At 40.7% G+C, this 24,900-nt stretch overlaps 1 protein-coding gene and 1 pseudogene across 50 annotated transcripts in view; one reads left to right on the forward strand and one right to left on the reverse strand.

The window, feature by feature from the left end:
• The window catches only part of R3hdm2 (R3H domain containing 2), a 128,190-nt gene that overhangs the window by 58,738 nt on the left and 44,552 nt on the right, over positions 1 to 24,900 (forward strand). For all 50 annotated transcript variants that reach the window (XR_015624228.1, XR_015624230.1, XR_015624231.1 and 47 more), the window contains 2 exons: positions 16,906 to 17,105; positions 24,205 to 24,246. Coding sequence is in view for 45 of the 50 variants with exons in the window: in XM_087557954.1 (XP_087414080.1) it covers positions 16,941 to 17,105; positions 24,205 to 24,246 (207 nt within the window). In the remaining 5 variants the exon portion in view is untranslated. The remainder of the gene's footprint in view (positions 1 to 16,905; positions 17,106 to 24,204; positions 24,247 to 24,900) is intronic.
• LOC148004739 (peptidyl-prolyl cis-trans isomerase D pseudogene) lies at positions 7,876 to 8,983 on the reverse strand (annotated as a pseudogene).

Here is a 24,900-nt window from a genome sequence, read left to right on the forward strand (position 1 = left end):
TAAATATCTTCAACAGGAAGATGGTGAGGGTGCTTGCTACAGGAGCCGGTCAGCCTGAGCCTGAGGGGAAGGAGAGAACTGGCAGACAAGGCCTGACTTGTAACCAAGTGTGCAGTGCAGCCGTGCGCCCACATCACACACAGTGATGCTGGGAGGAGGAAGAGAACAGCAATGGCAGGGTTGCCTGGGTTCCCAGCTCTTGAGAGCTGAAGATAGCAGGATCAGAAGTTTAGGGTCATCCTTGCCAACACAGGACTTCAAAACCAGCACAGGCTACATGAGACCCTGTCTTAAAAATAAACAGAAGGCTAGAGACAGGAAGAAAAGTATAGGTTGAATTGTTTAGTTTTAGTTTTATAATGACAATAAACTAACTGTACAGAGAGAAGTAATGAATGTCTTTTCTATAACTTGCTTTTTTTTTTCCCCCCGGAACTGGGGACTGAACCCAGGGCCTTGCGCTTGCTAGGCAAGCGCTCTGCCACTGAGCTAAATCCCCAACCCCTCTGTAACTTGCTTTTAATAGTTTTAATATAATTAGGACTCAAACAAAAAGTAGGATCTCTCCTTTTCTGGGTTGTCTCCTTAAGAGTTCTTGGGAAATTTTAACTGGGCATGTGTCAGACACAGAAAGATTACTATGAGGCTGAAGCCATCCTGGGCCACATGATGAGCTCCAGACTAGCCTGAGAGTTGCTCAGAAATGTAAAAATAAAATTAAAATATCTTATAGAAACTTGAAACAAAAGTTTTTCTCAGTTCCAAGAATTTCTTCCATTAATAACTGTTTTTCCTATGGAAATGAATGGTGCTAAAGGGGTCCAGATCAACCCAGATGGGCATGTAAAAACTTACATTCACTCCTGTTGGTAGCTGTTTTCCTCTGAGCAGTAATGGTGAAAAACTTTGTTTCTCTCTTTTCTTTTTTCTCTTTTTGTTTTTCTTCTTTAGATATAAGAGATTGAACCTAGGGCCTTGCAATGCTGACATGCGATGGCCAGTTCACATACTCAGCTGACATCCAAGATTTGTACCATTTGCTTTCTTATTTCTAAGAGTATCAGGTGTCTTTATTCTGATAGGGAGGAAAGAAGATGTTGGTGGTTGAGTTCAGAAGCTTGCACCTGCTACTGATCTCTGACCTCCGCCTCTGAGACTTAAACATATTCATTAGAGTATGTATTTCCCCAGCAGGGCTAATACTGTTCAGTACTGTGTGCTGTGATGATGATGTTGGGCAGCGGCAATGACTCAGTCGGCTGCATGGTCTCAGGGAGTAAAGGACAGATAACACACAGGCTACTATGTTGCTGAGTTGTGGTGCTCAGTCAGTTAGGTGTATGTGTATGAGTGTTTTGCCTGTGTGTATATTACATGTACTAGTGCATTCAGTGACCTCAAAGGCCAGAACAGAAGAAGGTGTTGGAGCCCTCTGGAACTGGAATCACATTGTGTTGTGAGCCGCCATGTGAGTCCTGGGAAATAAACCCAGGTCCCCTGCAAGAGCAGCTCTTAACTGCAGAGCCATCTCTCCAGCTCCTGATTTAATGTTTCAACTTGGAGTAAGTTTATTATGAAATAACCCTATTGTAAGCTGAGGAGTATCTACATTTCTATATGTTCATTAAATATCAGTCAAAAGAATTACTAGAGTATCTTAATATAATCTTTATGCCAAGATAATTGTTTTGCTTTTATAACAACATTGGTGTACCTGACATTATTAGAGTCTATACTGAAAAACTGTTAAAATAGGGACTGGAGAGAAATTTGCTGCTCTCACAGAGGACCCATTTTGGTTCTCAACACCCATGTCTAAAACTCTAGTTCCAAGGGCTATGATGTTCTCTTCTAGCCTCTGAGAGAACCTTCACTCGTGAACACATATACCTTACCCCCACATAATTAAAACCAAAATAAAGCTTTCTAAAAAATAGTTAAATAGGACTGGAGACATAGTTTGGTTGATGAAGTGGTTAACACATTAACATGAGAACACAAGTTAGATCTCCAGCACTCGTGTAAAAGCTGGTGAAATGGTCACATACACACCTGTGACAGTACCTTAGTACTGGAGAGCAGATACAGGAACAGACCTGTGCCTTACTGGCTGAACTGAATTGAATTTGTGACACAAAAACAAACATAAAAAGGTGGCAAACAATTAGGAATACATCTTAGGGGCTGGGGATTTAGCTCAGTGGTAGAGCGCTTGCCTAGGAAGCGCAAGGCTCTGGGTTCGGTCCCCAGCTCCAAAAAAAAAGAACCAAAAAAAAAAAAAAAGGAATACATCTTAGGTCAACCTCTGGCTTCAACATGCTCGTGCATACATGTGTTCCTATACATATATGCACACAAACAAGTGAATATGCACAAAAGTGTTAAATAGAAAGATTAATGTTTTAATTAAATAAAATTAAATTTAAAAAATAAAAATTAATACATGTTTTACTACAGTTAAAGAACACACAAAGAGCACTGTGAACTTGCTGAAAATCCGTAAGTTCCTGACCTGATTCTGTCTAGTTCTTAGTACTCTAGTGACTCCAGAAAGCAAAGGGTAGAGACCAAGCTCTGTTTATTGTACCCTGAGATATTTCATCAGTTATTGGTGAATGGCATCTAAGAAACAGGAGTGCCTTATATAATATGCCAGGTGAATTGTGAACTGTAAGTGTATGCCAGTGAGAGATGTTGGCTTGGCCGGCCAGCCAGCCAGCCTGCCTGCCTGCCTGCCTGCCTGCCTGCCTGCCTGCCTCCTTCCCTCCCTCCCCCCTCCCTCCCTTCCATTCCTCCTCCTCTTCTTTCTCCTCCTCTTCTTCCTTCTCCTCATGGAATGTTTGCAGGTAAAGGAGAAGGAATGGGGTCAAATGAATGTGAAGAGCAAATACATTATTTTGGCATTGAGAACAGCAGGGGTGTTTTGTTTTGTTTTTTCCCTTTAGAGTAGTGGAGGATGGTGTAGCAGGGATATACAGAAAAAAATGACAGATGTAATAAAATTCTGAGTATTATAAGAACTGTGTTTGAAAATATGACAGTAAAGGCGTAAGATATGTCAGTTTCCATGCCTGTTATATTTAAAAAACAAAACAAAACATAAAAAGGCAGTAGTCCTAAGTTAGTCTTCATGTCAGTTTTCTGACCATTTGGATTCTTGGAATTCTTTCCTAAAACTGAGCAAGGGAAAAAAAAATCCAGTGTTGCTTTCATAGAGTCACTGCCATTTCTGTTCATCTCTCCTGCCCCAAGGTGAATGGTTAGGATGCTTATTTATCTGCAGAGACCATCTCTCAGCATTTGCAGCAGTGTCTGTGGAAACTGGTTTTATTTAAGATGGGAGGGTAAGCTCATTTTGTAGCTCTTAGTGACAGAGACTGTTGCCATGGAATCCTGCATCAGATTGGCTGACCTAAGGGCCAATGAAAAGACAGAGCATAAAACATACCCTCATTTACCCTTGAAGAATCCCTTATTTGGTGATTTATAACATTAATATTATCAGAATGTAGAGCCATAATATAAGATGTTTAAAAAATGATAAAAGGTGCTTTTCTCAAAATTTCTTGTTAAATCTGAATACTATATCTGTATATTTTCAATGTGATCTGATTGGGAGATGAAGTCCTTACCTCCTATCTGTAAATTATACTCCTGCTGCAGCCAGCTGGGCATGTGACAGGCTTGTGTGGTTTGTTTTTTGTGACAGGGTTGTTTGGTTTGGTGTTTGTTTGTTTGTTTGTTTTTGTGACAGTGTTGTTTTGGTTTGGTTTTTCAAGACAAGGTTTCTCTGTAACATCTCTGGCTGTCTTGGAACTTGTTCTGTAAACCAAGCTGGCCTCCAGCTCACCGAGATCCACCTGGCTCCAGGTGCTGAGATTAAAGGGTAGCTCCCACACCCGGCTGACAAGTTTTAATTCTAAGCATGGCCATGATAGGCCAGAAGTGATTTGTCTCTATATACACTGTAATTTTGCTACTGTTATGAGTCATAATCTAAATACTTGTATTTTCCTGATGGTCTTAGACCAAAATCAACTTGGGAAGGAAAAGGTTTATTTCATTTTGCTGCTTGTAGTTATCATCCAGAAAAATTGGTCAGGAACTCAAGCAGGCTAAGACCTGGATCCAAAAACTGAAGCCACTGGCGTGGAGAGTGCTGTTTCTGGCTTACTTGCTGTGGCTTGCTCAGCCTGCTTTTTTATAAACCCCAGGACCACCTGCCCAGGAATTGAACTGCCAACAGGGAGCTGGGCCCTTCCCTATCATTAATCAATGAAGATAATACCCCACCAGCTTGCTTACAGGCCAGTCTCATGGGGGCATTTTCTCAGTTGAACTTCTCTCTTCCCAGATGGCTCTGGCCTTTGTCAAGTTTACATAATAACTAGCCAGCACACTCAGAGAGCTAAAAATAAATAAATAAATAAATAAATAAATAAATAAATAAATAAATAAATAATCATGAGAAATGGACTTTAGATTGAAGAGAAAGATAGGAGAGTTTATAAACCTAGTCTTTAGGTCTCCAAATATAGCCTGCATTGACTCAAAAAGAAGAAAAGGCCTTAAATCTAGGTACCTTTCTATTCAATACTTTATATCCTAAAATTTCCTTAATGGTCAGTTACTTTGGAATACCTAGAACTTGGTTAAGGGATCAGAGTAGCCAAGTTAAATTCTTGCATTTGCCCCTTTAATGTTGACTTGAAGTTCATTTCTCCAAGCTTTGGTTTTCTCATCTGAAAAATACTCTAGTAAAGAATTAGTTATATTACAGCGATAGAATCTTTTAGTAATAATAAATAGAAGGGCTGGAGAGATGGCTCAGTGGTTAAGAGCACTGACTGCTCCTCCAGAGGGTCCTGAGTTCAATTCCCAGCAACCACATGGTGGCTCACAACCATTTGTAATGGGATCCGATGCCCTCTTGTAGTGTGTCAGCAACAACTTACTAATATACATAAAATAAACAAATATGTTTAAAATAATAATAAATGAATAATATCAAAGTCATAGAACAAATGTAGACTTTGCTTTGTTTTGTTATTTTGAAAATGTAGACATTAAGAGAGAGTTAAGAGTGCCTAGTGCTCTTGCAGAAGACCTGAGTTCAGTTCCGAGCACCCATGTGCGGTGGCTCACAACCACCTGTACTTCAGCTCCAGGGAAATCAGACACCTTGGACTCCTCAGGCACCTGCACTCACACACACGTAGTTTATTAAATTAGTTTTAAAAAAAAAGAAAAGAAAAAGAAAATCTTTAAAAAGTCAGTGTAGACATTGAAACAGTGGGGACATTGAAGTCAGACAGCACTGAGGTTCTGGTCTCTTTCTCTCACTTACCTGATAATGCGCCCTGATCAGGCTGCTTAGCTGTACTCAGGTAAGAATTCAAGTGCATAAAGCAGTGGGCCATGATCCCGCTCAGTTAGTATAGACATCATTTTCTTTCCTGATTCTGTCAGAAAACATAAGTTTGCTGGGTGTGGTGGGACACACCTTCAATTTCAGCACTCAGAAGGCAGAGACAGGCAGCTCTCTGTGAGTTCAAGGCTGGCCTAGTCTACATAGCAAGTTCCAGACCAGCAGGGCTCTGTAGTGTACTTTATTCCTCTCAACCCCAAAGAAAGAAAATAGAGAAAGGAAGAAAGAAAATAAAAGGATTGTGGTGCATGAACCTCTACTGTTTTATCATTTTTCACCCCAACTCCTCTCTGTCATTCTACCAGGTAAATCCCCAACATGTTGTCTTTCAAGCTTCTTGTCTTCTCCCCTCCCTCCCTACTTGTGGTAGCTTCGAGTCCAGTTAGTGCTGCCTGACCTTGCTGCCTTGGTCTTTTGTATGTCTCACACAGGTAATCATAGTGGTGGAGAGCCATGTCATGTTCACAAGGCAGCTTTGCATAGGATCATCACCCGGATCTTACCTTCCTGCCTTCCTTTTTCATCAGTGTCTCCTGACCCTGTGGGGGAGTTGATAAAGGTGTCCATTTAAGGCTGAGCATTCCGTTGGTTCTAGAGTTACAGATTGTTATAAACTGTCATATGAGTGCTAGGAATTGAACCTGGGTTCTCTGGATGAACAACCAGTACTCTTAACCACTGAGCTCTCTCTCTAGCTACCTTTTATTAGATTTTTAAGTTACATTTCAAAGTAATGGGTTTCCATAAATGTGTATGTATACACATACATATGTATCCATATATGTACATACTTAATTTTAGTTAACCACCTCCCACACCTTCTCCCATACCTCCATCCCATCTCTGTCTAAATCTCTAACTCCTAGTATCCCACACACACTTTATTTTTTTTAACCCTTTGTTCCTATTATTTAATTCCTGAGAATGTTCTTTTTTTAAAGGTTGTCATTTTCTTTCTTTTTTTTTCCTCTTTCTTTGTTTTTTGTTGGGGCAGAGGTTTGTGGAGATCAGAGGAGAGTTTTGCACAAGTTGGTTCTCTGTCTATCATGGAGGTTCTGGGGATCCAACTCAGGTCATCAGGTACTTCCAAGTACCTTTCTTTACCCATTGAGCCATCTTGCTGGTTTTTGTTTGTTTCTTTGGTTGTTGTCATTTGTGTGTGTGTGTGTGTGTGTGTGTGTGTGTGTGTGTGTGTGTGTGTGTAGTTAAATACACAGATCTTAAATGTTTTGTTAATGAGTTTTGGAAGTTATATACTGCACCTTTAAAACCATGCTGCTGAGGCTGGAAAAATGTCTCAGTGATTAAGATCTCTCACTGCTCTTACAAAGGACCAAGGTTCAACTCCCAGTACTCCACATGGCTGTACACATACATCTCTTAACTCCTTTTCCAGGGGATCCAGCAACCTCTTCTGGCCACCACAAACTCCAGGCACACTTGTCTTTGTTTTAAACAATGATTTATTTATCTAATGTGCTTTGGTGCTTTATGTGTATGTCATAGCTCCTAGAACTGGAGTTGCAGACAGTTGTGAGCTGCCATGTGGATGCTGGGAATTGAACCTGGATCCTCTAGAAGAGTAATTGGTACTCTTTACCACTGAGCCATCTCTCCAGCCCAGAAATAAATCTTAATGGGGCTGTAGAGATCGCTTAGTAGTTAAGAGCACTGATTGCTCTTCCAGAGTCCTGAGTTCAATTCTCAGCACCCACATGGTGGTTCACAACCATCTATAGCAGGATCTGATGCCCTCTTCTGGTGTCTGAAGAGAGCTACAGTGTACTCAAAAAAAAAAAATCTTAAAAAAAATCATTAAAAAAAAAAAAGAAAAAACATTACTACAAACAAAATAGAATATTTCATTTTGTTTATTTGGGGTTTGGTTGCTTTTGTTTTGGAGACAGGGTTCACTCTGCAGCCCAAATGGGCCTGAAACTCATGACAACTGTCTTGTCTTAACCTCCCAAATGTTATATTATAGGAATGAACCACCATATCCATCCAGCAAGATAGACTAGTTCTGTTAACTCATGAAAAGTCCTGTATTTTCTCTTATTGCCAGTATCTGCTTTGCTCTTACCCCTAATTCTTTTTTTTAAAGATTTATTTATTATATATAAGTACACTCTGGCTGTCTTCAGACACACCAGAAGAGGGCATCAGATCTCATTGCAGATAGTTGTGAGCCACCATGTGGTTGCTGGGATTTGAATTCAGGACCTCTGGAAGAGCAGTCACTGAGCCATCTCTCCAGCCCCAACCCTCTTTTTTTTTTTTTTTTTTCACTGTAATTCGTAACACTTTATTAAGAAGGAACCGATGTCAGTACTGCTATGTAAACAATGACAAAGATCAAGGGAAACACATCAGGGGTCATGTAGACAGTATTATACATTGTCCTTTATATAATCAATATATAATAGTTAAGGAAACTTTAATCCTTATTAAGCAAACATTTTTGCATACACTGCTTTCTCCTTATCTTTCTGTGCCTTTATCATTTGTGTGACTTTAAGCAATTCTGCCTGGATAGCTTTATCTCCTGGGGCTATCTCCTTTACCTTCTTAAAATCAGCCAATACTTGATCATATTCTTTCAATCCTTGCAATCCTTGCGCTTTTCGGTATTGTGCTTTAGTGTTTGAAGAGTCCATTTCAAGAGCCTCCAAGCAACTGTCAGTTGCCCCCTGCCAATTTGACATCTTCAAGTTACAAGCACCAACATTCAGCTGCACACAACTTAAGGCTCTAGGTTGCAGTCTGGATAGATCTGCTTTCTCAATAACAGTCTTTGAACTATCCACGTACCTTAAAACCTTCACATATTTTTTAATAGCCATCTCCCAGTTCTGAGACTTGAAAAAAGTACTTCCAATGTTTTTTAAGTCTTCAAATATTAATAAAATATTATCTACATCCTTTAAGTCTATATCTGCATCCTCGGGGAAATCTGGATGACTATCCCCAGAGCCATCTTTAGGGAATATTCCCTAGTCATCCCCTTCCTTCAATTCTCCACATTCTGCAATAACAGAGTTTGGCAGGTTTTCCACCATTCACATCTACATTCAAGCATCCTTGCCACACCTAGTCCTTTTATTACTTGACCAAATACCACATGTTTCCCATCCACATGAGGAGTTAGACCTGTTGTGATAAAGAACTGAGAACCATTTGTATTGGGGCCTGCATTTGCCATGCTCAGCAAACCCTCCCGATCATGCTTATAGTGAAAATTCTTGTCTTCAAATTTTTCACCATAAATACTTTCTCTACCTGTCCAATTCTGAATTGAGAAGTCTCCACCCTCAATCATAAATTTCATAATAATTCGGTCAAAGGACATCCTTTAAAATGCAGAGGTTTCCCAGTTGTCCATCCAGTGCCCTTTTCTCCTGCACACAATGCACGAAAATTTTCTGCAGTTTTAGGAACAATATCTGCAAACAATTCTAAAACAATTCGTCCAACTCTCTCCCCACTGATGTCCACATCAAAGAAGACTTGTGAGTTCTTGGAATTGGAGGTCTTGGCTGGGAATGGGTGGAACATCTCTGCAGGCGCTGGAAAGCGGGACATGAGTGCCTTGTGTGCGAGAGGGACACCAACTCTAATTCTTTTTTTTTTTTTTTTTTTTGCTTCTTTTTTTTTCGGAGCTGGGGACCAAACCCAGGGCCTTGCGCTTCCTAGGCAAGCGCTCTACCACTGAGCTAAATCCCCAACCCCCCCAACTCTAATTCTTAAAACAACTACTTTCTAACTTAATCACCACTGGTTAATTTTACTTACTTTTTTTACTTCTTTTTTTTCCTTTAGATTTAGATTTTTTATTATTTGCGTTATAAATTTAGATTATTTTATTTTTATGAATGTTTTACCTGAATGTATATATGTGCACCATGTCAAAGAACACATCTGATCTCCTGGAACTGGAGTTACATATTGTCGCAAGCCACTGTAGGGGTGCTGGGAATTGAGCCTGAGTCTTCTGTAAGGATAACAAGTGTTCTTAACCGCTGAGCCAACTCTGCGGCCCTTCCCTTGTTTGTGGTTTTTTGAGATAGGGTCTCACAGCACAGTTCAGGTTTATGTTTCTTCTTTATCAGCCTGTTGTTCTGAGATTATAGTTACGCGCTTAGCTTAGTTTATTCTTGAGTTACATAAAATTATGGAGACAGAGTCCCTGTTTCTTTACAGCTTTGAAAGAATAATCTTTTCATAGTATTTTCAAAAGATTTTATTTAAATTTTTAAAAAGTGTGTGTGTGTGTGTGTGTGTGTGTGTGTGTGTGTGTGTGTGTGTGTGTGTGTTTGCGCGCGCGCCTGTTTACCATTGTGGATTTGTACATGCATGTTAGCACAGTGCCTGAGGAGACCAGAAGTGTTTTCCAGTTCCCTGGAGTATAGTTACCAGCACATGTGAGCTGCCAGGGTCCCTGTGCAAAAGCAGTCTGTGCTTTTACAGAACCACTACTTGTCTCTCTTTCCCTTGATATTTTGTTGTTTTTGCTGTTGTTTATATTGTTGTTGTTGTTTATTTATTTATTTGGGTGGGTGGTATGAATGAGTATGTCACTATGTATACATAGAAGTCAGAGGACAACTTTTCTAGAAATTAATTCTTCCTTTCTACTTTACTGAGACTTGATCTTTCTTGTTTCTGTTTCTGCACTGCACACTCTAGGCTATTTGACCTGTGAGCTCCCCACCAATACTCTGTCTCTTTCTTCCATCTTGATGTAGGAGTGTTGGATTTGCATACGTATGTCATGATATCTAGCTAATTTTACATTGGTTCCAGGGGTTCTAACCTAGAATATGCAGTGTGGCAGGAAAAACACAGAAAACAAGCCATGATTCAACAGTTGGAAGAGAAGAACTGATATCCAGAAAGTTGTGCCCATTTCACAATATAGTCTTGTTTGTTTGTTTGTTTGTTTGTTTGCCAAGATAGGGTTTCTTTGTGTCACCCTTGATGTCGTGGAACCTGCTCTGTAGACCAGGCTGGCCTCAAACTCAGAGATCCACCCATCTCAGCCTCCTGAGTACTGGGAGTTAAAGGTGTGCATCACCATGCCTAGTCCTCTGCATAATTATTAAATACTTTGTTTTGATTTGAGGAGGAGTTCCCAGGAAATGAACTCAGGTTGTGAGGCTTGGCAACATGTAGCTTCACCTGCTGAGCCATCTCACTGGCTCAATAAAACATTTTTAAATCTATTACTTTGAAGCAGTTTGCTCTTCATATGTGAATGAGTAAAACACTAGAAAACTTTACAAGGAATTTACCACAGGGTAAGGTAGGATCTTTAGTATCTATGATTGTCTTATTTATATTTTCTCTATCGGACATCGATTATAAAGGAGTCAATAAAAGCTAAGCTGATGTGTCCTGCAGTACTGAACTTAGGAGGCTGAGGCAGGACTCTAGGTTCAAGGCCAGTCTTAGATACGTATAGCAGACCCTGTCTCCGGAAAAGGGGACTGGGGAGAGAATAGAAATGAGTCTAGCTTTCTCTCTGGGTATCCCTATGTATTCCCTTTGCTCCGATGCTTTGGAAGTTGTTTATACAATTGATGGAAGAAAATGTAATCTCACTGTGTTCTGGAAGTGAAGAATAAATATGTAGTATTCTTTATGAAGTCGTTGAATCTTGACACCCCACCACCAAGGAGTATTTCTTCACTCTTCCAGTAGTCAGTCACTTTTGTGCAGTTCTAAGCCATTGAGTGTCTTCAGAAGATCCTCTGCCTTAAAAATTGTGCTTAAAAAAACAAAGCCAAAAGACCAGGATGCACTGTACAGTATGTGCAGATAGTTTACAGGGAAGTGCTCACATGGGCCCTCCTGGGAGCATCATGTCTTTGGTTTGTCCTGGTCCTGATTACATATGAATTAGTCCCTTTTCTTTTTCTTGTGTCAAAAAATAAAATCTACCTCCTTAATTTCTTCTGTATGTCAAACAAACCATCAAAGGGGGAATTATTTCTATGCCTCCTATTGGCTTTACAGCCGTTCTTTCTTTAAACACTGTGTTTAATTTGGTGTGTTTGTGTGCAAGTGATGAAGCACAAGGGTATTTGCATATGAATGTGCACAGAGTGTGAAGGCCAGAATACATTGAGCATCTTTCTCCATTCTCCACCTTTATACCTTTAAGACAGGATTTTCCACTGGGCATAGAGGTGCACACCTTTTCTCCTAACACTCAGGAAGTAGAAGCAGGTCAGTCTCTGTGGATTTGAGTTCACCTTGGGTTACATAGTTCCAGACCAGCCAGATTTATAAAGTGACAACTTGTCTCAAAAAAATTAGAGAGAGAAAGAGAAGGAGAGAGGGAGAAGAAAAGACAGGGTTTCTCACTGAGCCCAAAGCTTGCAATTTTTGACTTTTGTTGACTAGCCCTGTGAGCTCAAGGAATATGCCTGTCTCTACCCCTCAACACTGGAGTTATAGGCATATGCAACCTATATGTGTCTGGTTTTGTTTTTTCTTTGTGTTGTTTAGTTTAGTTAGGGTCTAACTGTGCAGACGAGGTTGGCTTCAAACTCACACAGATCCTCCTGAGTGCAGGGACTAAAGACTATAAAGACATAAGTCACCTTGCTCATGCCTGTGTTTTGTTGATGTTTATTTGTTTTTATGTGGGTTCTGAGTATTTGAAATCAGAACTTACACAGTAAGTACTTTTATTTGCCAAGCCAGGCTATGTTTCTGCCCTGTTCTTTCTTTTTTAGCCTTTAAAAAAAGTTAATACATGGCTAGACTTCTGGGGGATCATTCATCCATATTGTTGAGAGTTCTAAGCCTAAACTGAGCATCAAAACTATAGCACAGATGTGGGATGCTAAGGGGCAAATTAAGGATCCATTAACAAGCATCATTGGAACTACTATTTGAGTCATCAGTGGAATGTCTACAATCCATATATCTCACACTAAGCCATCCTTGCTGTATGAGTGCAGCCTAAGCTGTTCTCTTTGTATGCATGAGATACCCGGGGTCCAGGAAGAAGTGGTGTGCTTCCTGTATTCAGCTGATTGATGTCAAACCAATATCTCAGTCGGATTTTAATCCCTAATTCTATGTAATCTCTGCATTCTAAAAAAATATAATTACCTGGGTGCAGTGTAACTCCAGCACTCAGAAAGCTGAGGCAGAAGAATCACAAGTTAGAAGCCAGTCTGGTCTATATAGTGAGACCCTCATCTCAAAAAGGAATTAAAAGTAAAAAATAATGAAAAAAAGTTAATAAATTGATTCACCCTTAAGCTGTAACTTTCACTCCTCCTGCTCCAAGATTCATTACTAGGAATTTTTATTTGTCAGGAGTATGCAGAGACTTCTACATAGAATTACAGGACAAAAATTACCTTCATTAAAGGTTATTTTGGGGGCTGGAGAGATGGCTCAGTGGTTAAGAGCCCCGACTGCTCTTTCAGAGGTCCTGAGTTCAATTCCCAGCAACCACATGGTGGCTCACAACCATCTGTAAAGAGATCCGATGCCCTCTTCTGCTGTGTCTGAAGACAGCTATAGTGTACTTATATATAATAAATAAATAAATCTTTTTTTTAAAAAAAAGGTTATTTTGGAGAGTAAAAGAATGCCTTAACCTAAGAAATAGCTTTATTGAAAATACTAAGAATAATATTTTACAATATTAAACCAGGCACACAGCACTCAGGGCTGACACATGAAAACTGCTACAAGTTCAAGACCAGCTTGGGCAAGAGAGAGCAGGACCCTGGGCAGGTACAGGGCTGCCACTTGTAATGGTAGCACTTAGGAAGTGGGGGCAGGTCATCGTTGGCTACACAGTGACTCCCAAGCCCACCTAAGCTCAGCTGTCTAAATCTTCTTTCAAAAGGAGACAAACAATAAAAGCCACCCACAGGTGGTGGGAGAAGGGAGGAAAAAAGGTTTTGTATTTAGTGTCTTTGGATAGATCATAATCCAGAAATTAGTAACTCTCTCAGATCTTTCATGAGGAGCATATCCTATGTCCTCATTGCGGGGCATGCGTGCGTGCGTGTGTGCGTTTGAGCGAGCATGCACATACACGCAGTCAGGACAAGTTTTTTATTGCTGTTTTGGAGCAGTGACCATGCATGGAACTGAAGTGGTGGTAGTTGAAGACCTGACTTTAAGAAGCAAGGAATGCTTAAATAAAGAAACAAGATTAAACTGTTTTTTGTAAGGGGTTGACATGGAATGATGATTATTTTTGTTCAACATATGCATATCCGGTTTCTGGAGCTTCTGCACCTGTGATTGGCTGTCCAGTGCCAACAGGATATTCATTCTCAAGATTTTATTAGTGCATGTAGATGAGTGGTTTTCATGGTGGTTCTTTATATTGTGTGTTGTCAGACAAGATAGCTGTTTAATAAACGTGAGGATACAGCAACAACTGTTGCACAGCGTCACTTACAGGGTGCTGTTTTTGCTACTTAAGTTGGATATTTATCTACATTCCTGAAACAGTTTTTAGGGAGTTTTGTTATTTTGTTTTGTCCTGGAAAAACACGAATGCCTGTCTTCACAAAAGTGACTGCACAGTGACTTGAAATAGAACAAATGAGGACAGTGCATGAACTTCTAGTAAAAGATATTTGAAGACTGAAAAATGTATGTTTTCGTCATTGTTGTTGTTGCTGCTGTGTTGTGTTGTTTTGGGGCAGGGTCTCACTATGTAGGTAGCCCTAACTATCCTGGAACTCATTATGTAGATTTGGCTGGCCTCAAACTCATAGAGATCCGCCTTGAGTGCTGGATAGAAAGACATGTGGCACTAATGTCCAGCCCTGTGCTTGTTTTTAATTACTGGCATAGGAAGCTAAATTGGGGCTGATAGGAGCGAATAACAGAATGATTAATTTTGTCCTCTTTTTAAGGAAAGTTTTCTTAAAAGTAATAGTTTATATTTGAAGGTAAATACTTTGACTGTGCAGAAGGTGAACTAAGCCAACTGCCAGCCCTATGTGCTGTTTTTCTAGAACTTCAAAGGCTAACCTAACAGGACAGTGTAATACATATACTCATCTAGGGCCAGCAAGATGGTTCAGTAGGCTCAGTAGGAAAAGGCACTTGCTGCTGGGGAAGATGACCTGCTTTCTGCCCTGTACCCCATATGGTGAAAGGAGAGACCCAACAATCACAAGTTATCTTCTGACTTTCACCCACATGCTGTGGTATGAACACATAACATACACATATACACACAGGCACGATAAATTTTAAAAGTTTTTAAAGTTGATCATGTGTAAATATGACATGACATGAACAGACAGTTAAACTCTCATATATTAGCCAATGATCAAAAAACACCTTGAGGGTTATAACTCTTTCTATAGAAGCCCATAACAGTGTGCAATATTTTATATATATATCAGAGAGAAAACACTATTTTATTTTACCCATCTAGATGAGATTGGGCACATTCAAGGTGGTATGACCATAAACAGTACCTTCTTCAGCCTCCAGTCTCCCTGGTGCTGAGGATACAGGGACACCATAATGTGTAGCTGTCAACCATTTCTTTCCTGAGATGGGGTCTATCTATGTATCCCTGCTGTCCTGGAACTAGCTGTATAGAGCAAGCTGGCCTCTGCTTTTCAAGGGCTGGGGTTTTAAGTGTGTACCGCTACACCTGGCATGAAGGAGAACTTTTCTGTTTTAGGCAAACTAGGTTTCTAAACAGCTGCACAGACAGACAAGCAATAATCTTGCAGGCAGTTTAACTTGTACTGCATGAGGCTGCCTGTGCTTCTGTAAATTGTTTGAAGGATAAGAAACTGACTGGTTGACAAGTCTGAAGCATTGCTGACAATTTGTTCATTTAGTTCAAACTGTACAACTACACTGGGAGTAAGTGTGAGTGGGTTGAGGAAAAAAGAAACTGCTTGGTGATCCTGTAAGAAGGAGCTAAGTGTCTGACCTCAGCAGTGAAGGGAATAGATCTGTTCATAGAGCACCAGCTTGGGTAACTTTGGGAATCTATAGGAATCTAGTATTTCCCAGGCAGTGACAGTAAGTGATAAGACGCCACCCCAGTCATTTGCAATCTGTGTGGCTGAGTGAACCCAGGTAGTGAACAGCAAAACTGCAGTCCTCTCCCACTCCAGGAAGGTCTCGGTCTGTCTAGAGGACAGCGGCTAGAAAGTTCTTCTCTCCATGCATGCTTTCAGCTGTTTGAAAGACACAATATAAGATGGGGTGACTTGTATAATTTAGCTGCTTTTTGATAGTATGTAGCTTGAAACTGGTGAGGATTTTGCAGTTTATAGCTGTAGCAGTTCTCCCTTTTGTTAAAGAAGGATGTTTCTGCTGGTAAAGAGCTTTATGACACATTTTTCTAATCTAGTGACTTAAACAATATAGCTGAAAATAGGAGCACAATTCAGTAACAGCATATAAAGTGCCAAGAGAACTCAGAACTCATCCTAAGTTGCTTTAGAACTGAACTCGGGTGAATCTCAAAATAATTATGCTGAGGAAAATTGTCTAGACAGTGTGATTTCATTTCTGTGAAACTTGGGAAAATGTGTGTGGCTACTGATGTTGCTCAGTGGTGAACTATGTGCCTGGGTTGGGTCCATAGCACCCTATCGCCAATATCTAGAAAAGACAGATTAATTTGAAGTGACAGTAAGCAGACCAGATCTGGCCAGGAGCGATGGAAAGTCAAGGGAGAACTGTGTAATAGTAATAGTATTTACTGCTCAGTTGTCTGACGGTCTCACAGGGATATTAATTTGCAACTCATCAAATTTACATTTCAATTCATGTGGGTATCTAGACATGATAGCACATGCTTGAAACTCTAGCACTTAGAAGGCTAAGGCAGAGAGATCAATGTGAGCGTGAGGGAAGCCTGTTCTACATATTAAGTTCTAGGCTAGCCAGGAGGACATAGAAGATCCTATTTCTAAACATGTAATGTAATTAATCAGATATATGCTATATTATATGTCAGTTTTACTAAAATAAAGTTTAAAAAGAAGAGAAAGCTGGGTGTGGTTAGTATACACTTTTAAACCCAGTACTCAAGAGGCAAGCAGATCTCTGTGAGTTCCAGGACAGCCTGGTCTACTTGGTGAGTTCCAGGACAGCCAGGACTACCAACATAATGTGACTTTGTCTTGTAAAAACAGAAAATAAAAGCATAGATAGATAGATAGATAGATAGATAGATAGATAGATAGATAGATGGATGGATGGATGGATGGATGGATGGATGGATGGATGGATAGATAGATAGATAGATAGATAGATAGATAGATAGATAGATAGAAAGAAAGAAAGAAAGAAAGAAAGAAATTCATCCAAGGGCAGCATTTACCAGAGGACTTTCTTCTAGGTTGAAGGGAGACTGTTGGTAGTGTATGTGTCTGTGTGTGTGTTTTAAAAACAAGCCTTGTGTGTGTATACAAAGCTGTTACTCTTATCATTTGCGTTTCCTGTTTCTTCAGAAATCCATAGAAGCTGCTATACCCTGCTGCAGAACATGTCTAACAGTAACACTACTCAGGAGACTCTGGAAATAATGAAAGAATCAGAAAAAAAACTGGTGGAAGAATCTGTAAACAAAAATAAATTTATATCCAAAACTCCAAGTAAAGAAGAAGTTGAGAAGGAGGGTGAAGAGAATGGTCTGCGTCAGGAGACACAGGTAAGGGTTAAGTGTGCCATGTTCACAGTCCTTTAACTTGAAGAGACAGAGAATCTGCTGATTACTGATGTCACCTCTCCCCAGCTTCACCCAGAGCCAGGCACAGTGGTGCAGTCCTGTTCTAGTTTGCTTTTCTGTTGCTATGGTAAAACACTGATGAGAAGCAGTTGGAGGAAAGGGTTCATCTCAGCTCACAAGCCAGTTTATTTTCTAGGGAGGCCAGAGCAGGAGCTGAAGCAGAAACCATGGAGCCATTACAGAAGGTGGCTTCCCAAGCCTGCAGCTAGCGTCCCAGCCCCACCTGCTGAGGGCTGTCTCCATCCACAGTGTGCTGGGCCCTCCTACAGCAATTAGCAACTAGGAAAGTGCCTTTAATCCTGGCTGGCATTCAGGCGGCAGAGGCAGGTAGAGACCAGCATGGTTTATATAGAGTTTCAAGACTGGGAGAGCTACACAAAGAATTACTGTCTTGAAAAACAAAAAACAAAACAAAACAAACAAAAAAAAAACAAATACAAAACAGAATAGTGGAAAACGAAAAGAAAATTGCTCACACAAGGCCACAGGTCAGTCTGATGAAGGTCATTCTTGAGTTAATGTTCCCTCTTCCCACGTGATTGTAGGTTTGTGTCAGCTGTCAGCTGATGCCCACTGTAAGGCTTTCAGTCCCTCAGCAAGTGAAAGCAGAAAAATCAGAAGGTCAAAGTCATCTTTGACATGGAGCAAGTTCAGGGCCAGGCTACCTAAAAACTGCCCATTTTAGTCACAGAGTCCAAGGTGAAGTCCAAGCAGACGGTGGAGTCCTGAGGGCTTGGCCCCGAGCTCACTGTTCTTACTGTAGTTGCTGCACTTTGTTCAGATTCTGCCTGAACCTGTATTGTACAAGAGGAAGGGAAGCTCCACGACTTTCTTGAGTCACATTGTTAGATACTCATTTTAGTATAATTTGGATTGCTTCTTTCTACACAAAAAGAAATAGATTCTAAATTAGTTTATGAAAGAGAGTAATATTACCAACCATAAACTTTATTTGGATACAAAAATTTAAAATGGCCAGAATAGCATTGTTTTACAATCAAAACAAGCTTCACAATGTCTTGAACAATGACAAGTATGTTTTCTGAGCCTAGTCAGGCAAACCCATTCTTTTCTTTTTTGTGATCCAAAAAGAAAGTTCCTCTATCTAATCCAGTGGTCCTGTGCTTACAACTAAGTGGCAGGGCTTCGTTTGGTCCCACCTGCGTAGGAAGCTGGTGCTCGCTTTTTGCTATGGTGGTAGCATGGCTCATCTTAGTGCAGTTGGTCATCTTTCTCCTTGCCTTTGTGCAGTCTGCAGCTTACTCTGAAGTCCTGGCTGCTAAGCTTTCTTATGTCAGAGCACTGAGCTCAGTGCTGGGAACCAGGTGGGAAGAAGGCAAAGTAAGGGAGTGGACATAGGGGAGCGGTTGCCTCCTCTTCTCTTTACCGACTGACAGAGCCAAGGTCCTGGAGCCCCAGGCAGCATTGCTTGCCTTTGTCAACATAGCATCCTCTATCGGAAAGGGAGGGGTCTACTGCATTTCTGGCAGATCTCCAACCAGTGAGAAGACAGAGGTGTTTTTTCCACCACTTAATTACTCTGCCATCAGGGCAGCAATGAGACCTACACTGCACTATCCTGGGCCAGACCATAGGGACATCCACTGCAGTGTCCCGGGCCAGACCGTGGGGTGGCTGTGCTATACTGAGTACAAGAGAGAACCTACACTTGCATTTTTTATTTGTTTGCTTATTTACTTTTAGTGTTTTTAAAACAGGACTTCATATAGTTCAAGCTGACTCTTAAACATGCTATGTAGTCCAGGCTAACCCTGAAGTACATCTCCCAAAATGCTAGGGTTACAGTGCCCAGAACATCTATATACATACATACATACATACATACATACATACATACATACATACACACACACACACACACACACACACACACACACACACACACACACACATATATGAAGATGAGAGAGAATGAGAGATGGATGGACAGATGGATGGACAGACATACAGGCCAAATGAGTGTTCTGTCTGCATGCATATTTGTTCATCATGTTGTATATTCAATGCCTACAGAAGCCAGAAGAGGGCATTGGATCCTCTGGGATCCAATGACCTCTTCTAAACAGTTGTGAGCCATCCCGTGGGTGATGGGAACTGAACCTAGGTCATCTACAAGAGCAGCAAGTCCTCTTAGCTACTGACCTATCTCTTTAGTCCCACCAGTGATATTGATTTTTTTGAGGTTTTATTTATTTTTATGTGTATTAGTACTTTACCTGTATGTATGTATGTCTGCACCATGTGTTCTGCAGTGCCTGCAGTGTTGAATCCATTAGAGTTACAGCAGTTGTGAGCTACTCACTATCTGGGTGCTAGAGACTGAACTCAGGTCTTTTGGCAGTGCTTTTAACCACTAAACCATGTCCCCAGCCCTACCAGTGATATTTTTTAACTATCAAAAAATAAACTACTGCTGGCTATGGTAACACATGCCTTATCCCAGCATTCAAGAAACAAAGGATCTTTGTAAGTTCAAGGCCAGCCTAGTCTGTACTGAGTTCTAGCTCAGCCAGGGCTACATAGTCTCAAACTGCTAACTGAACATCATAGCGAGCTGTACATACCTGTGTTTCCAGCATTTGAAAGGTAGAGACTGAAGAATCAGGCCAGCGCAGCCCAGGCTACATGTTAAAACACTGTCTTAAACAAAACAAAACAAACTTTGCACATAAGCACATATTTAGCAAGTCATAATTGCTGGTTGAGTGACTCAGTGGCTAAAGGTGTCTGATACAAGGCCTGAATCCAGTCACCAGGACCCAGAGCGTAGTTCTTTGGTGCCCAGTTAGGCAGACCAAGCCTTTTCTAGCCAGGCTGGTAGAGTTTTTTTCTGTGTGGTTAAGCTAGTTCTCTTTGGTTATACAGCCCAATTTCTGTAACTCCTTTGTTGTGTGCCTAAGGGTGAGAGTGGTCTTTGCTATAACCCTGGGAGATAGAACATTAACTCTAGCAAAAGTCAGATTAGAACCAGGAGCAACATCAATTTGGAAGGTCTAGAAACTTGAAGCATAATTTTTCAAGATAACTTAATTCACCTAGGCCTTGTCTTCTTTGAAGATTAAGGCAGTAACATAAAGAGATGAATTAAGTTAGACAGCTCCCTCAGATGTGTTCTGCAGCTGTCTCCTCTTCTCCTGTCTTCTCTCACAGTGTGCCAGGTCTTTTCCTGGCTGGATGCTTTCCTCTCCATTGTCTTTTACATGTGAATTGTCGTTCCCCGCCCATCCTTCTAGAGTGTGTAGAGACTGTTTGCCACAGCTCCAAATATGCTTCCAGCCTCTCCTGATACCAAGAATACTCAAGACAGACAAGTGATGAATGTTTAATTATATGTTGTCAAGATCACATGAAAGATAATTAAGTGAACTTTCAGATCTAAATTATTTGTTCTCGGAAGACAATTATCTTCTGAAGTCCTGTTGGGTATATTTCTTAAAGATAAACTGTAAAGAAAGAGCATTTATATTCCCTGTGAGGCACTTATCTGGTTAAAAAATACCTTTACCTCAGTAGACAAATAATTTATAGGTAGTGTTGGAGAAAACCTTCTTCTCCACTCCCCTGCCTCCTTTTGCTCCAACCAGAGGAGCTGGAATCACTGCTGCCATCTTTTGGAGGTTGTGTTCCTGACCTGGGATCCCTCGGGAAGCTTCTGTCCTCTTTTGTTTCTCAGCATACAGACATGCCTTGAATAGCCATGAAAACGTGTCTTCCTCTACTCATGCTTAGCTTCTGTACCCCTCTCCTCTGCAGTCTTCCCAACAGTCTGACTTGTGACATCAAGGAAGTCTCTGTTCAGAGTTGAAGCTAAAGAGTTTGAAAGAGAGGAGGTGTTTTTACTAAGGCATGTGATGTGCATTTTGGGAATCGGTTATTCAGAACAGCTTTTACAGGGAGATTTAGTGATACAAAATGCAGGCTCTGAGATTCTTTTTAGAATGGGCAAGCCATCAATGCAACACATAACGAGCTCAAGTGTGCCATGTAAATAATCAGCTGAGTTTGGCCTCCTGGCTGGGCTTTCTGCCTTTCTATTTATAATATCTTTGCATTCATCTATTCTGCTGCCTGACACTAGGTCTCAGTCACCATCATATGACCTAGTCCCTTAACCCTAGCTACTGCTGCTGTATCTTATCCTTCACTATTATCTGATTCCTTTTTTCCTGTTATGAATGAGAGTTGAAAAGTCTGAGAAGAACATGATTGTGTGTGTGCCTTCTCTCCCTGCCTGGTACCTGGTACCTCATACATGTTAGGCTTTAGCCTGAGTTTAGCTATTCTGTGAAAACTACATTATGGGAAGTAAACAGATTCACACACGGTTAGTAGAGAATATACATTTGTGCACTTTGAGAGGCAGTTACCAACACTTTATTTATTTATTTATAGATTATTTTTTATGAGTACACTGTAGCTATCTTCAGACATACCAGAAGAGAGCATCGGATTCCATTACAGATGGAGCCACCATGTGGTTGCTGGGAATTGAACTCAGGACCTCTGGAAGAGCAGTCAGTGTTCTTAACCACTGAGCCATCTCTTCAGCCCCTAGCAACACTTTATAAAGATTATAAGATGAATCGTAGAGATACTGTATTTATTATAGGTCTACTCAATGACTTGTCACTATTTATACTTTTAGAGATTAGAAACATCCTAATGGTATATATAATTAAAGGGATTGGTAAAAATAAACTGTAGCATAGCCACACAATGGAATACTATGCATAGTTATAAAAAAAAAACAAAACAGGCCATCTTTTGTGGATGATAGCTCTGAAGATTTATTTATTCATAAAGCTCACAGTAGGGCTGGAGAGATGGCTCAGTGGTTAGGAGCACTGACTGCTCTTCCAGAGGTCCTGAGTTCAAATCCCAGCAACCATATGATGGCTCACAACCATCTGTAATGAGATCTGATGCCCCTTCTGGTGTGTCTGAAGACAGCTACAGTGTACTTATATATAATAAATAAATAAATCTTTTAAAAAAAAAGCTCAGAGTAGTGTATACAATTGATTTTTTTTTCAGTGTACATATTTATAGTAGGCTTATATGCATAAAAGTCTATGGACAATTTTTTTTAAATTCATACTGATTGATTAGGAAGGAACCAGGTAAGATATTTGTTGGACAGATTTGAAACTACTCAATATAATACTGTTATACCTTCTGAACGTTTATACTGTCTATGTGTGTTATCTGTTTGAAAAGGCAGTAAAAAGCACTGCTTTGTTATTTGGACAACCCATCTTCCCTTGTTTCGACAGGTTTTGCCACTGATGTGTTGTTCTATGTTTCTTACCTTTTCAGTTCACCCACCCAGCTCTCTCTCCATTTTGTACTGTGGCAAGATGTTTGTTTAGCTTGTAAAGACAAAGGGAAGAGAAATCCCTACCTTGCCAAGACCATGCTAGTATTCTGCCACTGTCTTGTCTTTCCTCTCCATCCTCCAGCCTCAGTTTTTTCTATACCCTCACCCCTTCTTCAAAGCCAAAACCTGAATTTTTGACTTCTCACATTTGTGTTCAGAAATCTTAACAAGTACTTAGTTGTTTTCACCCACATCCTGGCTCTAGGATTCTTCCTCTTCCTTGGCAGATGCCATGTCCACACCAGGATCTCTGACTTGTTCTGGCGCTCTTCTCCTGTCTCCCATGCTCTTTGCTTTTTTATCCAAAGAAGCTAAGAGACCATCACTGGGCACTTAGAACTAAGGCAGGACAGGGGGATCTCTGAGTTGGAGGCTTCCTTAGTCTACATGGTGAGCTCTAGGACAGTCATATAGAGACTCTGTCTCATTAAAAAACTAACCACAATCATGGCAATGAAGGAGCGAAGCATTTGGAGGGAAGACTCCCCATTCCATTTCTGCAGCTCTAAGATAGGACATCTGTTTGGGGCTCAGCTCAGCAGGCGAAGGCTTGTCGGGAAACGGACTTGTTGCTAAGCCTGATGCCCTGATTTTGATCCCTGAAACACATGTGGTGGGAAGCTACAGACAACTCCTGTATATAAGTTAGCCACTTACTGCCACTACATTCCATGGCCTTCTTCTGTACACACACACACACACACACACACACACACACACACACACACACACACACATACACACAATGTAATTAAAATATGTAACTGAGGCTGGAGGTAAAAGGACTGGGTGATTTTTCCAGAGGACCTGGGTTCAATTCTCTGAACCCATATGCTGCTCATAGCTGTCTACAATTCTAGTTCCAAGGGATCTGATGCCCTCTTCTGATGTCCATGCATACCAGGCACATGTGCACAGACATTCATACAGGCAAAACACCTATACACATTGCAAAATAACTGGATTTAGTTGCATACATCTGTGACTCCAGGGCTTGGGAGGTTGAGGCAGGAAGGTTGCAAGTTCAGGGGTAGCCTAGGCTACTTAGTGTGAGACTGTGACAAATGAGGAAGGGAGGGAGAGAGGGAACTCACATGGTCCAGTGCCTGACTAGCATCTAGCATGCACATAGTCCTGAGTTTGATCCCCAAGCACAGCATAAACCACGTATAGTAATGGATGCCTATAGAAATCAGACGTTCAAGGTCATCCTCATATATATAGTGGGTTCAAGGCTAACTGGAATACACGAGAAAGAGACATGGAGGGATTATCTTTCATTTCCATTATGGATTAAATAGACTTCTTTGAGCAAACTTGTAAGGAAAAAGTACTTCATGCTCTGGTAGTCCATACAGTCAGGAGAGGACCCCATGATTTGTATAAAGCTTTTATCAACATAATAACCTAGGAAAATTATTGATTTCTGATGATGAATGGACAGGACAGTAGATAGCACAGGACCCATTCTGTATAACAGTTGCTGGAGTTGGAATTGGTGACTTTCGACATCATGTGGTGGCATTTAAAACCAGTTAATAACTAGTGTGTTGTTGTTAACATGTATTGCTTGTAAGTATTGATTATCTGTACCTTTCCTATTTTGTAATCTTCTTCTAACAGAGACGGACATCCAGTCATGGCCATGCCAGGAAAAGAGCCAAGGTGAGCATTCTTCCTCTATCACTTACTCTTTGATGGTATCCATTCTGCAGCTCAGAAGTGTCTGTCAGTGGAACCTGCTTGTTCAGGTTAAATAGAAGTAAAGCTTTCCTTCTGCCTTTTGTATCTCACTCTCAAGTGTACATCACACACAGAATGTGAATGTGGTCACATGCACATGTACATACATGCATTTCCTACTGTTTCCAGTACTGTCTGGCTTGTTCCTCCCATTCAGGCCATGTATATCTGAGCCTGAGATGACACCTGGCAGGACTCCAGGAAACCTGAGGGTGTTTGGTCTTGTTCACACTGAACTGCTTGTTTCTCTGCTCACTCAGGGCTTCTCTAGAAAGGCTATTTGTATGAGTATTAATGTCCACCAAATTCTCTCTTATGCCAACCTGGTCTACATAAATGAGTTCCAGGGCAGCCAGAGCCACAAGTCTAGACCCCATTTTGATTAAAGAAAAAAAAAAAAAAGAAAAAAGAAAGAAAGAAAGAAAGAAAAAAGAAAAAGAAAAAAGAACAACAATACTACCTAATAGAAGAAACTGCAACTAACTGAGTCTAAGAAAGTGTGTTCTAAACATTCACCAAGTTTTGTGTGTGTGTGTGTGTGTGTGTGTGTGTGTGTGTGTGTGTGTGTGTGTGTGT

Source organism: Rattus norvegicus, chromosome 7, assembly GCF_021556685.1.
Source record: "Rattus norvegicus strain SHRSP/BbbUtx chromosome 7, alternate assembly SHRSP_T2T, whole genome shotgun sequence".
NCBI classification, from domain to species: Eukaryota; Metazoa; Chordata; class Mammalia; order Rodentia; family Muridae; genus Rattus; species Rattus norvegicus.